The 15559-nt window shown below is 33.7% G+C and overlaps 4 protein-coding genes across 4 annotated transcripts; 1 reads left to right on the forward strand and 3 right to left on the reverse strand.

The window, feature by feature from the left end:
* Positions 1-375: 375 nt before the first annotated feature.
* Positions 376-1863, reverse strand: LOC111493492 (acetylajmalan esterase-like). The gene is made up of 5 exons (XM_023143196.1): positions 1593-1863; positions 1285-1497; positions 1057-1205; positions 704-977; positions 376-623 (listed from the first exon to the last, which is right to left on the reverse strand). The coding sequence occupies exons 1-5, from the start codon at positions 1861-1863 to the stop codon at positions 406-408; spliced, it is 1125 nt and encodes a 374-aa protein (XP_022998964.1). The 3' UTR covers positions 376-405.
* A 4443-nt stretch (positions 1864-6306) lies between these two features.
* On the reverse strand, positions 6307-7764 carry LOC111493493 (acetylajmalan esterase-like). The gene is made up of 5 exons (XM_023143197.1): positions 7494-7764; positions 7186-7398; positions 6958-7106; positions 6605-6878; positions 6307-6524 (listed from the first exon to the last, which is right to left on the reverse strand). The coding sequence occupies exons 1-5, from the start codon at positions 7762-7764 to the stop codon at positions 6307-6309; spliced, it is 1125 nt and encodes a 374-aa protein (XP_022998965.1).
* A 365-nt stretch (positions 7765-8129) lies between these two features.
* On the reverse strand, positions 8130-8716 carry LOC111493494 (acetylajmalan esterase-like). The gene is made up of 2 exons (XM_023143198.1): positions 8446-8716; positions 8130-8350 (listed from the first exon to the last, which is right to left on the reverse strand). Exons 1-2 carry the CDS (start codon positions 8714-8716, stop codon positions 8130-8132), a joined length of 492 nt encoding a protein of 163 aa, XP_022998966.1.
* A 3594-nt stretch (positions 8717-12310) lies between these two features.
* LOC111493544 lies at positions 12311-15094 on the forward strand. Its single transcript, XM_023143264.1, has 4 exons — positions 12311-12462; positions 13219-13574; positions 14257-14576; positions 14943-15094. The coding sequence occupies exons 1-4, from the start codon at positions 12381-12383 to the stop codon at positions 15067-15069; spliced, it is 885 nt and encodes a 294-aa protein (XP_022999032.1). The 5' UTR covers positions 12311-12380; the 3' UTR covers positions 15070-15094.
* The last annotated feature ends 465 nt before the right edge of the window (positions 15095-15559 follow it).

The raw sequence follows: 15559 nt of genomic DNA on the forward strand, positions 1-15559 counted from the left end.
TTTTAGATAGAAAAAGTTAGATTTTTGGTAAGAATTGGTTAATAGTATATTTGATATAAGATTTGGTGAGTAGAATCACTCATTTTTAGAATTTAGTTTTATTAAATTTAAAATACGGTGAACATGAATGAAGATCGGACTTTAGATCTCACTGGGACTTTTGATCCCATCTATGTTTCCTAGACTTTCGATCTCACTTATGTTTCTTGGACTTTCAATCCCACTCTTGTTTTTCATTTTTGACAGAGCTCCTCATTCTTAACATCGAATCAGAGCTTCATTCATAGCCATAGCCAGCCGTAATGAAAAACATATCAATCCAATATATTCATATGTTTCAAAAAAAAAAAAAAAAAAAACCAAATAGGGAAGCCAAAAACTAAAAATAAACAACTAAAACAAAATTCAAACAATGCAATGAAGTTGTGGAAGGATGTCGTGAATGAGCCAATATGCCATGAATTTGTAAGCCTTTTGAGTCAAATGGATTCCATCCCAACTAACACGTTCATCTGGATTTGNACAAACTGATACTCCACCAACTCCGCACATCTTCATGAGGCTGAAGTTGTAGTCTCCTCCAATCCCGCAACATGATTTTTGCAAAGAAGTTTCATCAAAACCTAAATACCACACACATGAATAATTAAGATATCTATTCTATTCTTTTGAACTAAGCTCATAATAATTAAGAAAAACATACCGAGTATAAAAGCACGACGAAGGATCCACAACAATGCATTATAGTAGTCACCATATACGATCATGGTGTGTGGATTCTCTCTCTTGAGCACTTCAATAGCTTCCTTGATTTGATCATTGTGATAAGTAGCCAAGCCATTCAAATCTTTCAAACAATGAAGTTCATCGTAGGCGGTTGTATCATTGGTTTGGAATCCAGTGAGATAGATGGGTAAACATCCAATTGGAAAGTTTCCAGGAACAACAACTCGAGTAGCTCCGTAGCTTATCACTTTCTGCACCAAAAAAGAAAAAAAAAACTTCAGAGGTAAGTAAAAAACTCTAATTCAAATAAATATATAAACGCAAAGTTACCTCAACGGCGTTCTTTATGGTTTGAACAACTTGGGGCACCATATCTTTCACGTCTTGAATAGTTTTGCCTTGGAACAAAGCGTAATTATAATCATTCCCACCAATCTCGCCCACCAAGAACAAAGCATTCCTTAATTTCTCATTGCAATCTATAAGATAGGAGCATAATAGAAATTAAAATGAACATATATAAAACAAAATATAATTAATTGGAGAGAAATTAGAAACCTCTTTGGTTGTAGCAAATGGAGTTGAAATGAGAGAACATCCAATAAAGTTGTTGGTTGAGAGAAGAGTTGGTGACCGGAGATAAGATTTGTTTTTGAGAAAGAAGCTGAGAAGACAAAGCCGTAGAACCAGCCACTGCGAAATTCACACCATGCCTTGTCAATGCATCTTTGTTCAAATAAGGGTTCACCAAGGGAAGTCCAGCGTCCAAAGCTGCAAATTGAAAGGGGAATATGGTCATATCATTAGACACCAATTTGGGGGGCTTGAGAATATTAGTAGAATAAAAGGTTAGAAGGAAGGGATACCAAAGTAATCAATCATGAGAAGACCATTGGAGCAGCGGCCAGTGGATTTGTTGAACAACGTTTCACCGTAAGGAAGATGAGAAAATGGGGTGTTGGGGTTTTGACGAATGAGGTTTCCAGTGTCCGAAATCGAGTCACCCAGTTGGTAGATAGCGTCGAACATGCAGGTTTTGAGTAGATGGGCTGTGGATGAAGGACAGCCAATAACTGAAACAAGAACAAGAAGAACAGCAAGAACAATAGAGGAAGGAGATTTGGTTGAAGGCGCCATTGTGGAACAAATTCTGAATTGGAATTGTTGAATGGTGGAAGGGTGAGAGGTTTGGTTTTATAGGTTACCATGCTTTCCCAATTGGGAAGATAAAAGGGTTTTGATTTGTTTTTGAATTTCCTAATCCTTGAAGGATAGGATTCCAACTTGGATTCTTTTTTAATTTGAATTTTTATTAGTTTTGTTTTAGGAAATATAAATTTTAATATTATGTCAATAGAAAAAGAAAACTATTGGATTTATAAATTTAAAATAAATGTGAATTTTAAAAATCTAGGATAATTAAACAAAAATGAAATTTAAATCTATCACACATAAAATTAAAATTAAAAGATTGACGACCGATCAAACTTTTTAAGACAAAACTGAGTACAAGTTAAAAGTGGAAGAAACTTAAGTAAAATTTTGAACTAAATAGGCAGCAAACCTAAAAGGTCTGAGTTAAAGTTTTAATTAAATATTTATTTTTTAAAAATTCAAACTTCATCGTTGATTTAAAAAATCTAAGTTACAAACTTAGACGTATAGATCATTGACTATTGTTTATTGGAATGGAGGATCGTTACAGTTTTCTCTATCACAATTGATAATGCAAGTTTCAATCATATAGATATTTCATATGTTACCAGAAGGATTTGAAGTTAGAATTCACTCGTCTTTGATGATGGAGATATATTACACATGAGGTGTTGTGCCCACCTAATTAACTTGATTGTGAATGAGAGGCTTAAAAAAATACATGACTCCATTTCTAGTGTTACTAATGTAATAAGGTATGTTAGATCATCCCGTGAGAGATTACAAAGGTTTATAGATTGTGTTGAACAAGAAAAAATTGAAGGTAAAACACTTGTTTGCTTGGATGTTGCAACTAAATGAAATTTCACTTATTTAACGCTTATTCATGCCTCAAAATTTGACAAACCCTTCCAACTATTGGAGGAAGAATTAGATTATGTTGAGTAATTCAAAGAAAGCAATAATGGAAACAAAATTATATGGTCACAACCATTGATGATTGAAAAAATGTTAGTGTAAAGTTTTTGAAGGTCTTCTACGATGTCAATACAAGGATAAATGGTTCGTTATATGTGACTTCAAATTCTTATTTTTATGAATTTTGGGGCATTCGATAATTTTTAATTGAGTGGAGTTCGAATATGAACTATGAATTAAGTAATATGAGTTCAAATGTGAACTCCAGACTGATAATTCGGCTGATCCGGCTTAGGCCTGATACGCTCGGACCATTTTCTACTAGTTTCAACTCTTCGTGAGCTTTTAAGGTTAGTAGGACAACATTTTAGCTGATTAGTTTAAAATTTTTGTAGTCAAGTTTACGTATTATTTTATGTAAAATTAGGTTTAACTAGTTTAAATTATTTAGAGTTAAGTTTGCATTATTTTATGCAAAATTATGCTAAGCTAGTTTAAATTATTTGGAGTCAACTCTAAATTATTTTATGCAAATTTAGTTTTATCGAGTTTAAATTATTAGTACATGGTTTAAATTTTATTGTACGTAAAATTACGTTAGTTTAAATTATTAGAAATAAGTTTAAGTTATTTGACCTAAGATTGGGTGAGCGAATTCCACCAGTAAAATTCTAATTTAGAATCTCAGAGGGACCAGCGAGCTACGATCAAGGGGTCATAGTAGTTTCAGCCTACCCCAACCAAATAAAATTCTAATTTAGTGAAACATAGAGCTAGTTTGAATTAGCCATATTCGTAACCAGTTAATATTGGGAGAATATATTAGTTATGTATATATTCTTAGTAATTGGTTAATATTTTCATGATTTGATGAGTAATCAGTTAATATTGGGAGAATATATTAGCTATGGATATATTCGTAATCCGTTAATATTTTCATGATTTGATTAGTAGTATATTTTATTTTTATTGTGAAGACTTAGTTTATATTTTACTCCTTTGTAGGTATTAGTTGGTAGCTTGTATCCTATTTTAACTCTGTGAATATCAGTGAAGATTAAACCTTCGATCCCAATTCTATTTCATTTCTCATATTTTCAGATCTATACACACTTCTTCTATCAGGGGTAGATATTGTGTCAGTTAGTATTAGAGTCAAGTTGGTAACTAAGGATTTGATATTATTACTCAACAAGATGAATGGTGGAAGTGCTTCTCTGGGTATAGCTATGGAAAAGCTTGTTGGCAATAATTATAATTATTGAAAATTATGTATGGAAGTTTATCTACAGGCGCAAGATTTGTGCGATTTAATTGAAGGTGATGACACAGAAATTCCAGCAGATACTCCACAAAATGATGAATTACGCCGAAAATGAAAAATCAAACGTGAAAAATCTCTATTTACCATGCGAACTTTGATTAGCAAGGAATATATTGATCATGTTCGTGATTTAAAGTCACCAAAGCAAGTGTGGGAAACACTTCAAAAGCTGTTCACTAATTAAAATACAGCTCGATTGCAATTTCTAGATAATGAACTAGTTGTGGTAACTCAGGTAATTTTTCTATTGAAAAATATTTCTTGAAAGTGAAAAATCAGTATTCTGACATGTTGAAGAATATTTCTTGAAAGTGAAAAATCAGTATTCTAAAATTTTAGAATTAGATGCTGAGGAGCCAGTGAGGGAAGCTCGATTATGGCGTTGTCTTAGTCGTGGATTACGAAAAGACTTTATGCCCCTTGTTTCCTCAATACAAGGGTGGACAAATCGGCCTGCATTTATTGAATTGGAGAATTTGCTTTCTAATCAGAATGCTTTGATTAAGCAAATGATTAGCAGCAACGAGTTTTCCCTAAAGTCAGAAGATGTGTTGCACGTCAAAGATCAAAGGAGACAGAATTTTCATTCATAGCCTTCATCAAGCAACGAGAATCGATTAAGAAGTGTGGAGTCGTCAAAGGAGCCATTTAAAGTTTGTTACAAGTGTGGAAAACCTGGCCATTTCCAACGAGATTGTCGAGTGAAAGTGGTGTGTGATCGTTGCGGAAAGCTAGGCCATATTAAGCCAAATTGCCGAATCAAAATGCAGGAATCAGGAGCAATCAGGGTTCAGGGGAAAAGTGGAGTTTTAAAGGTCATGGTAAACAAGAAGAAAAATGTGAGTGGATCATCCGAAATGTATGATCATTGCATATTGGAAGAAAGTGTTATCGCAGAAAATACATATTAATGAGCAAGTTGCAGACATATTTACTGAAGCACTTGCCAAAGTGAAGTTTGAAGTTTTTCGTAAGCCTCTTCGAGTTATTGAGAAATAAGCTTGCACCAGAGGAGACTCTCGTAATTGAGTGCAACTTGTTGCTAGTTTGAATTAGTTAAGATATTCGTAATCAATTAATATTTGGATAATATATTAGTTATAGAATATATCTTAAAATATTAGTAATAAGTTAATATTTTCTTTTGTATGATTTGATTTGTACTATATTTTATTTTATTGTCAAAGTTAGTTTATATTTTCCTCGTACTAGTTGATAGCTTGTATCCTGTTTAAATGTGAATATCAATCATGATTGAACCTCCGATCCCAATTCTATTTCTCATTCTTAACTCTGTTTTGTTTCCCTTAAGAATGAGAAATAGAACTAGAATTGTTCTTTCTATTTCTCATGCACAACTCTGTTTTGTTTGGGTTAAGAATGAAAAATAGAAATAGAAATAGAATTGGAATCTAAGGGGTGTATTCTCACTAATATTCATAACCTTTAAATAGAATACAAGCTACCAACTAAAACGAAAATATAAACTAATTAAATATTGAGGATAAAATAAAATATACTACAAATCAAATCATAAATTAGGAAGAAAAAAATATTAGGATATAATATCTAAGATATATTCCATAACTAATATATTCTCAAAATATTATATCTCAACAGTTTCTAGTAATAATATTTTTATATCTATTCAAGCGGTAGATATTGTGTCATCTTAAACTAAATTTAATACTCAAATTACAATATAGACTCGGACAACAACCAAACATGCTCACGATGATAGTTTCATTATATTTCTTAGCTTTTGGAATAATGTAATTATTGGAATATTTTTAGATAGAAAAAGTTAGATTTTCGGTAAGAATTGGTTAATAGTATATTTGATATAAGATTTGGTGAGTAGAATCACTCATTTTTAGAATTTAGTTTTATTAAATTTAAATACGGTGAACATGAATGAAGATCGGACTTTAGATCTCACTCGGACTTTTGATCCCACCTATGTTTCCTAGACTTTCGAGCTCACTTATGTTTCTTGGACTTTCAATCCCACTTTTGTTTTCATTTTTGATAGAGCTCCTCATTCGTAACATCGAATCAGAGCTTCATTCATAGCCAGCCGTAATGAAAAAAATATCAATCCAATATATTCATATGTTTCAAAAAAAAAAAAAAAAAAACAAATAGGGAAGCCAAAAACTAAAAATAAACCACTAAAACAAAATTCAAACAATGCAATGAAGTTGTGGAAGGATGTCGTGAATGAGCCAATATGCCATGAATTTGTAAGCGTTTTGAGTCAAATGGATTCCATCCCAACTAACACGTTCATCTGGATTTGAACAAACTGATACTCCACCAACTCCGCACATCTTCATGAGGCTGAAGTTGTAGTCTCCTCCAATCCCGCAACATGATTTTTGCAAAGAAGTTTCATCAAAACCTAAATACCACACACATGAATAATTAAGATATCTATTCTATTCTTTTGAACTAAGCTCATAATAATTAAGAAAAACATACCGAGTATAAAAGCACGACGAAGGATCCACAACAATGCATTATAGTAGTCACCATATACGATCATGGTGTGTGGATTCTCTCTCTTGAGCACTTCAATAGCTTCCTTGATTTGATCATTGTGATAAGTAGCCAAGCCATTCAAATCTTTCAAACAATGAAGTTCATCGTAGGCGGTTGTATCATTGGTTTGGAATCCAGTGAGATAGATGGGTAAACATCCAATTGGAAAGTTTCCAGGAACAACAACTCGAGTAGCTCCGTAGCTTATCGCTTTCTGCACCAAAAAAGAAAAAAAAAACTTCAGAGGTAAGTAAAAAACTCTAATTCAAATAAATATATAAACGCAAAGTTACCTCAACCGCGTTCTTTATGGTTTGAACAACTTGGGGCACCATATCTTTCACGTCTTGAATAGTTTTGCCTTGAAACAAAGCGTAATTATAATCATTCCCACCAATCTCGCCCACCAAGAACAAAGCATTCCTTAATTTCTCATTGCAATCTATAAGATAGGAGCATAATACAAATTAAAATGAAGATATATAAAACAAAATATAATTAATTGGAGAGAAATTAGAAACCTCTTTGGTTGTAGCAAATGGAGTTGAAATGAGAGAACATCCAATAAAGTTGTTGGTTGAGAGAAGAGTTGGTGACCGGAGATAAGATTTGTTTTTGAGAAAGAAGCTGAGAAGACAAAGCCGTAGAACCAGCCACTGCGAAATTCACACCATGCCTTGTCAATGCATCTTTGTTCAAATAAGGGTTCACCAAGGGAAGTCCAGCGTCCAAAGCTGCAAATTGAAAGGGGAATATGGTCATATCATTAGACACCAATTTGGGGGGCTTGAGAATATTAGTAGAATAAAAGGTTAGAAGGAAGGGATACCAAAGTAATCAATCATGAGAAGACCATTGGAGCAGCGGCCAGTGGATTTGTTGAACAACGTTTCACCGTAAGGAAGATGAGAAAATGGGGTGTTGGGGTTTTGACGAATGAGGTTTCCAGTGTCCGAAATCGAGTCACCCAGTTGGTAGATAGCGTCGAACATGCAGGTTTTGAGTAGATGGGCTGTGGATGAAGGACAGCCAATAACTGAAACAAGAACAAGAAGAACAGCAAGAACAATAGAGGAAGGAGATTTGGTTGAAGGCGCCATTGTGGAACAAATTCTGAATTGGAATTGTTGAATGGTGGAAGGGTGAGAGGTTTGGTTTTATAGGTTACNAACAACAACTCGAGTAGCTCCGTAGCTTATCACTTTCTGCACCAAAAAAGAAAAAAAAAACTTCAGAGGTAAGTAAAAAACTCTAATTCAAATAAATATATAAACGCAAAGTTACCTCAACGGCGTTTTTTACGGTTTGAACAACTTGGGGCACCATATCTTTCACGTCTTGAATAGTTTTGCCTTGGAACAAAGCGTAATTATAATCATTCCCACCAATCTCGCCCACCAAGAACAAAGCATTCCTTAATTTCTCATTGNATATATAAAACAAAATATAATTAATTGGAGAGAAATTAGAAACCTCTTTGGTTGTAGCAAATGGAGTTGAAATGAGAGAACATCCAATAAAGTTGTTGGTTGAGAGAAGAGTTGGTGACCGGAGATAAGATTTGTTTTTGAGAAAGAAGCTGAGAAGACAAAGCCGTAGAACCAGCCACTGCGAAATTCACACCATGCCTTGTCAATGCATCTTTGTTCAAATAAGGGTTCACCAAGGGAAGTCCAGCGTCCAAAGCTGCAAATTGAAAGGGGAATATGGTCATATCATTAGACACCAATTTGGGGGGCTTGAGAATATTAGTAGAATAAAAGGTTAGAAGGAAGGGATACCAAAGTAATCAATCATGAGAAGACCATTGGAGCAGCGGCCAGTGGATTTGTTGAACAACGTTTCACCGTAAGGAAGATGAGAAAATGGGGTGTTGGGGTTTTGACGAATGAGGTTTCCAGTGTCCGAAATCGAGTCACCCAGTTGGTAGATAGCGTCGAACATGCAGGTTTTGAGTAGATGGGCTGTGGATGAAGGACAGCCAATAACTGAAACAAGAGCAAGAAGAACAGCAAGAACAATAGAGGAAGGAGATTTGGTTGAAGGCGCCATTGTGGAAGAAATTCTGAATTGGAATTGTTGAATGGTGGAAGGGTGAGAGGTTTGGTTTTATAGGTTACCATGGTTTCCCAATTCTTTTTGGGAAGATAAAAGGGTTTTGATTTGTTTTTGAATTTCCTAATCCTTAAAGATAGGATTGAATTTTTATTAGTTTTGTTTTAGGAAATATAAATTTTAGAAAAAGAAAACTATTGGATTTATAAATTTAAAATAGATGTGAATTTTAAAAATCTAGGATAATTAAACAAAAATAAAATTTAAATCTATCCTACATAAAATTAAAAGATTGACTACCGATTAAACTTTTTAAGACAAAACTGAGTACAGGTTAAAAGCTTAATAAAACACTTGTAAAATTTTGACCTAATTAGGCAGCAAACCTAAAAGATATGAGTTAAAGTTTTAATTAAATATTTATTTTTTAAAAATTCAAACTTCATGGTTGATTTAAAAAATCTAAGTTACAAACTTAGACGTATAGATCATTGACTATTGTTTATTGGAATGGAGGATCGTTACAGTTTTCTCTATCACAATTGATAATGCAAGTTTCAATCATATAGATATTTCATATGTTACCAGAAGGATTTGAAGTTAGAATTCACTCGTCTTTGATGATGGAGATATATTACACATGAGGTGTTGTGCCCACGTAATTAACTTGATTGTGAATGAGGGGCTTAAAAAAATACATGACTCCATTTCTAGTGTTACTAATGTAATAAAGTATGTTAGATCATCCCGTGAGAGATTACAAAGGTTTATAGATTGTGTTGAACAAGAAAAAATTGAATGTAAAACACTTGTTTGCTTGGATGTTGCAACTAAATGAAATTTCACTTATTTAACGCTTAATCATGCCTCAAAATTTGACAAACCCTTCCAACTATTAGAGGAAGAATTAGATTATGTTGAGTAATTCAAAGAAAGCAAAAATGGAAACAAAATTATATGGTCACAACCATTGATGATTGAAAAAATGTTGTGTAAAGTTTTTGAAGGTCTTCTACGATGTCAATACAAGGATAAATGGTTCGTTATATGTGACTTCAAATTCTTATTTTTATGAATTTTGGGGCATTCGATAATTTTTAATTGGGTGGAGTTCGAATATGAACTATGAATTAAGTAATATGAGTTCAAATGTGAACTCCAGACTGATAATTCGGCTGATCCGGCTTAGGCCTGATACGCTCGGACCATTTTCTACTAGTTTCAACTGTTCGTGAGCTTTTAAGGTTAGTAGGACAACATTTTAGCTGATTAGTTTAAAATTTTTGTAGTCAAGTTTACGTATTATTTTATGTAAAATTAGGTTTAGCTAGTTTAAATTATTTAGAGTTAAGTTTGCATTATTTTATGCAAAATTATGCTAAGCTAGTTTAAATTATTAGGAGTCAACTCTAAATTATTTTATGCAAATTTAGTTTTATCGAGTTTAAATTATTAGAAATAAGTTTAAAATTAGGTGAGCCAATTCCACCACGTAAAATTCTAATTTAGAATCTCAGAGGGCACCAGGGAGCTACGATCAAGGGGTCATAGTAGTTTCAGCCTACCCGAACCAAATAAGTGGTTCAAGTATCGATTGGTTGGAAGAATTGTTTGATGTATGATGATACATGTCCAGTGACCCTGCACGTGTCATATATGTGATATATCTTATGATATGATATGTGTTGTTTTATAATATGCTTTATGATAGGCCAAGTATAAATGAAATGTAAATTCATATTACGATGAAAAATGTTATGATATGAAATGTCATGATATACTATGATATGAATATGTTTGGCATCGACACGTTATAACATGGTATGATATGTATTAAAATGAGGAATTTTACAATGCACAACCCCTAAGCTATGATGTAAAAGTTATGTTATGAATGAAATGATTTATTAAAGTTTGTGCATGCATATTAGCGAGTGTAGTATGCGAGGAATGCTACGAGTTAATCTGCATGATTTATTTATGATAGAAAGTATGGGGACCTCATGCATAATTGTATATTCATGTACATCGGATACTTCTCTTTTATGGTAAGTGCGTTCACTATGAGACTGAAATGACCATCATGCTTGGCATGGTGCATGACGGTCATTGTACTTTTTGTTAGGATCGCACAACAGCGCACATATTCGATCAATATGAACCCAAAGAAATAGGAGAGTGACATGCAAGGAGTCATGTTCATTTGTCCAAGTCTATTGTGTCATATACTTGATTTTGAAGCACTCTCAGCAACAGCAACCATGTTCATACACCCTGCAGTGGTGCATGAGATTCCAGATTTTGTGTCACATGCTACCACCGTAACAACCTTCACAATCTTCCACGAATTCTTTCCAAACTCCGTTACATAATTGTGTTATCCAATTGACCAATAGAGACTAAGTTCTTCTGGTGACAAGGAATATATCTAACATCCTTTGATATCCATTGATTTTTGTGCGAGTTTTTATGTAGACATCCCTCTTTCCATCAATCTTCAAGGCTTTGTTGTTTGCAAGATACGCCTTCTCCAAATTTTTAGACTTCAAATTCATAACAACTCTTTATTTGGAGACGAATGAAAAGATACACATGAATCCAAAATCCAGAATTCAATTGGACTATCCACGTTGATGATTAGAGCATCCCTAATGTCTTCTGCTTAAATATTTTTCCTCCCTCTCATCCTTCTCTTTTTTCCGTCCCCCATTCTTAGAAATCCTAGTTAAGTGTCGTCGGTACTTTTCGAGTACAACAAATTATAAATTGTTGAGTCATTCAAGTAACCTTAATCAAATTATCTTGTTGAATGACTCGAATCATAAGTTTAGAAACGAGTTTACTTTACTCCTAATCTTGATAAACAAGGTAATACATTCCAAAAATTTTCTTTGGGTTAATTCCTTATCGTTCTTGGGATTCTTAGATAATTTAGATCTAAAGGTTTGTTCTTTAACAAAGTTATTAAATCACTTTGGATGAAATCTCAACAGTTTCATAACAAGTTCTTTCCCGACTCAAGATAGCTTCAAAGAAAATGGTAAAAAAAAAAAAAAACAATAGAACAAATATGAGAAATGAGTAATTGTTGGGTCTCAAACATAGGAGAGAAAAGAAATTGAAGAGTGAGATGATCAATAAAATGTAATAAATGTTTTAGTCGAAAGTTTACGGGTATTTTTTTTAAATGAGATACCAACAGTTTCATCTATATACTGATATAAAAGTATTTTTAACCGTTTTTTTAGTTTAATGGTATTAATGAAATCGAGAGTGTCTGAACTAATTTTTTAAATATTTTGTAAAGTTTAAGGATTTTTTTAAAAAAAAAAAAAATATTAAAATTAAGGGTATCAGCCAAACTTTTTGAAATTTTTTAAGAGTATTTTCTAAACAAATTTTATGAGCTTTTAAATTATAACAAATATGTAAATTAGTGATTCATTAGTAAGATTGGGCCCATTAACGGTAAAAAGCCCAAATCACATGAGTCTCAACCAATTAAGCCCAAACTATTTTCGTTGGGCTTGGGTCCAATGGACAGAGAAGGACTGGTTGTTGAGTATCCGTCAGCACCAGAAAGTCCGTCCCTCTGCAAATCCAAGCATCGTCTTCCTTCGTCGTGTCTGTGAATTGGAATTTGCACCGAAGGAGTTCAAAAATGGCGCAAAGGACGAATAATATAAATATTTGGCACTTATTCATGCTGCTAAATTTCAATCTGCTGCTTCCCTTTTCATCTGGTAAACTGATTTTCTTTCTTCCGCGATTCCCTTCTTCGACTCTTCTGCAACATAGTTTCCTCATGAGGAGTCCTGTCTTCATTTTAGATTCATTACAAAATGATTCATAATCGTGTCGAATTGAAATAAATTAGGTGTTTATTTTGATTGTTGTGCCTGATTTCCGGAGATTGCTGCTGGGTTTTGACTCTGCGAGTTGCGCTCTGATCTTACGAGATTTTTTGGATGCAATGAAGTTTTTGATTCCTTATTTTGTGTAATTTTTTGACAAATTATATGTTTTTCTTTCCAATTTATCAACTCTTTTGTTTCATATCTGGAAACATGGTTGTTTTTCTAAATCTCTGGAATCAGCCTTCTATCAATGAGTATTGATCGGTGAGTAAAGAATTTTCTTTTCTTGTAGAACACAAAACTTTATGGCAGTTTCTTCTTTCTTGTGAATTTATTGGTTGACTTGGTTGTATGAGTTTGGATGAACTTGGCTGTATGTTTGCCTCATATCTAAGTTGAATAAGTCTTTTTCTTTTCATCATATTGAATTAAGAATCTATTTTTCAGTGCTTCACTTCCATGCGTATTTGTAATTTGGTTTGGTAGACATAGCTTTGTAGAATTTTTAATTTCTTTTCTACTTTATATAGGGAATGACTTGTATCACATTAATAGTTAACGTATGGATTGTGGGGAATACTAATTTACCTCTTCTTTATGTTGCAAATAGGACTTGTTTTACAAATTGTGTTTTTCTTGTAGGTGAATCAAATGATGTCTGCATTTCGCAAGGTGGTCGTTTCCCACCCTTCTCATTGGAAGGAAAACCTCCGAAAAAGGTTAGCAAAGCACAAGATTTGACGCTTTGTCGAGTCTTCCGAAAGAGGACTTGCTGTGGTGTAGCCCAAACGCACGCGGCTTTGCTTTCTGTTAGGAGGCTGGCTTCGACAGGGGAAGGCAACCAAGAATGCTTGCAATTATGGGAACTTCTGGAGTGCTCAATTTGTGATCCACAAGTTGGCGTTCGACCCGGACCTCCTCTAATATGTGCCTCTTTCTGCAACAGAGTCTTCAAAGCTTGCTCTGATGCTTACTTTTCTGTTGATGCTAAAATGCAGGTGAACAGTTTTTTTTTTTTTTTTTTTTTTTTTTTTTTTTTTTTTTTTTGGCTGGTTATGCCTTATTACACAAAGAGGTTTGGAGTATGAAATAACCTTGACCAACGAGGTTTCTAAAAACTGATTGTCTTGATGGCACATAGATCTTGACACTCATTTTACAAGGAAAAAGGAAAAATATGTTTAATTACTGTTAAAACTTTGGATTAGCTATAAATCTGGTCTCTAAGCAGTAACAACATGTGTATTTAATTCTAGAACTTAGGATTATGCTTCTATTTAGTATTTTCTATGAATGCCATCGACATACCATCAGCCTATTTAGTTGTCTAGCACATCATTCCAACTCAGTAGATGTTTATCTGATAGGCATGCCTCATTAGTATTGCGTTAATGCTATTAACTTTATGGACTAAATAAACACAATGTTCGAAGTTGAGGAATGAAATTGATGTGTTAGGCTGACTTTCATATGTGATGGTGTGCGTGACGGTGTGTAATTTTTATTGTTATTTTCACAACATAATATGATTGGAAATTCATTAAAGTTATATTAGTTTGTTTTTTCCATTTTTTCTACATGCACGATTTTCTTTTAACTAACGAGAAGTAGAAGTATAAACTTGAACCTTGGCCGCAAGGCGAGAATAAATATACATCCTGATTAGATTTTATGCTTCAGGTTCTAGCACCATGTGGAGTGAATGACTTTGTGTGTGGCAGGGCTTCTGAATGGGTCTCGAATGGCACGGAGCTTTGCAGCGCTGCAGGTTTTTCAGTTAAAATTTCTGAAGAAGAAGCCTCTTGCTATGGAAGTAAAGCCAGACTAGACTCCATTGCTAATTCGTGGAAGACTTCACCATCTGTAGTGTCATCACAAAGAACAGGTTACTTGGGTTTCTGGGAGGCTTTCCAGCAATGGGTGAAAGAAATGAGTTTTCATGAACGGGTTTCGTGGCTGATCGGGTCCGTGGTGTTTTCAGCAGGGCTTCTGTTTGCAAGGTTGGGGAATCTAAACATTTTCATTACATGGTCTTTTATTTTCCAAGACTTGAATACAGTCCGTTTTTATAAGTTTGTCGATCGCTATGCTTTTGGTTTTAGCTTCTATAAGATAATTGCGCTGGTTTTCTCATCATTTCTTAGTCATAGTTCTCATCTTTCCTTTGTAAACATTTGAATTCTTAGAAAAATTCGAAAAACAAAAATAAGTTTTTAAAAGCTGTTGTCTTAGTTTTCAAATTGGCTTCAATTTCAAAAACATTATTGAAACAAAAAGGTGGAAAGGAAGGAGTTAAAGACCCAAAATGTTCTACCACTTTTTTTTTTTCTTTCATCTGTTCTATTCTTATACTGTCTATAATGCAGCAAAAGGCAAAGTCATAGCCAGCGCCAGAAATATGCCGCTATTCAACGAGCAACGAAGAAAATTGAAGCAAATATGAGTCCGAGTTCTCTTGGTACTCAAGGAATCAGGAGAGGAAGTAGAAGATGACTGACACCTACGCCAATTTATGAGGTAAACTATGCCTCTTTTCCATTAACTTTCTTTTAAAAGAAAAAGGAAAAATCAGACCTTCAATGCTTTTTCGCTCATCTCTTCGTTGTACTCGTCTTCTCCCGCTTATATTCATTGAGGTTCACCATTTGTAGAAAAAAAAAAAAAAAAAAAAGACTCAGCTGGCCAACAAGTTCTGATGCTTGAAAAGTAGCAGCCATGGTTGCTCTTCCATTTGAATGAAAGAAAGAAGATAAGAATGGAGTTAATGTAGTTGTACAATTGTAGGAAGAACTGGATAATGTGATAATTTCTCTTGAATAGTGTATTAAGATTAATCTTCTGAAGAATTTTTGGTGAGCATAACAGTTATGTAGTTTGGATATTTATTTGATTGCTTTCTTCCCCTTCCTGTTTCTTTGGAGAATGGTGGGATGTTGGATCATCCAACACAGTTTTTGTTACAGTTTCAGGTGGAAATTCTTGA

The sequence above is a fragment of the Cucurbita maxima genome, unplaced genomic scaffold, assembly GCF_002738345.1.
Source record: "Cucurbita maxima cultivar Rimu unplaced genomic scaffold, Cmax_1.0 Cma_Scf00019, whole genome shotgun sequence".
Classification (NCBI taxonomy): domain Eukaryota; kingdom Viridiplantae; phylum Streptophyta; class Magnoliopsida; order Cucurbitales; family Cucurbitaceae; genus Cucurbita; species Cucurbita maxima.

Bases quoted from the DNA above. Each gene is read 5' to 3' on its own strand.
- LOC111493493 (XM_023143197.1), bottom strand. From the start codon at position 7,764: ATGGCGCCTTCAACCAAATCTCCTTCCTCTATTGTTCTTGCTGTTCTT. The intron at 7,399-7,493 runs GTATCCCTTCCT...TTCAATTTGCAG, and splicing joins TCTCATGATTGATTACTTTG to CTTTGGACGCTGGACTTCCC. The intron at 7,107-7,185 runs GTTTCTAATTTC...CCTATCTTATAG, and splicing joins CATTTGCTACAACCAAAGAG to ATTGCAATGAGAAATTAAGG.
- LOC111493494 (XM_023143198.1), bottom strand. From the start codon at position 8,716: ATGGCGCCTTCAACCAAATCTCCTTCCTCTATTGTTCTTGCTGTTCTT. The intron at 8,351-8,445 runs GTATCCCTTCCT...TTCAATTTGCAG, and splicing joins TCTCATGATTGATTACTTTG to CTTTGGACGCTGGACTTCCC.
- LOC111493544 (XM_023143264.1), top strand. From the start codon at position 12,381: ATGGCGCAAAGGACGAATAATATAAATATTTGGCACTTATTCATGCTG. The intron at 12,463-13,218 runs GTAAACTGATTT...TTTTTCTTGTAG, and splicing joins GCTGCTTCCCTTTTCATCTG to GTGAATCAAATGATGTCTGC. The intron at 13,575-14,256 runs GTGAACAGTTTT...TTTATGCTTCAG, and splicing joins CTGTTGATGCTAAAATGCAG to GTTCTAGCACCATGTGGAGT.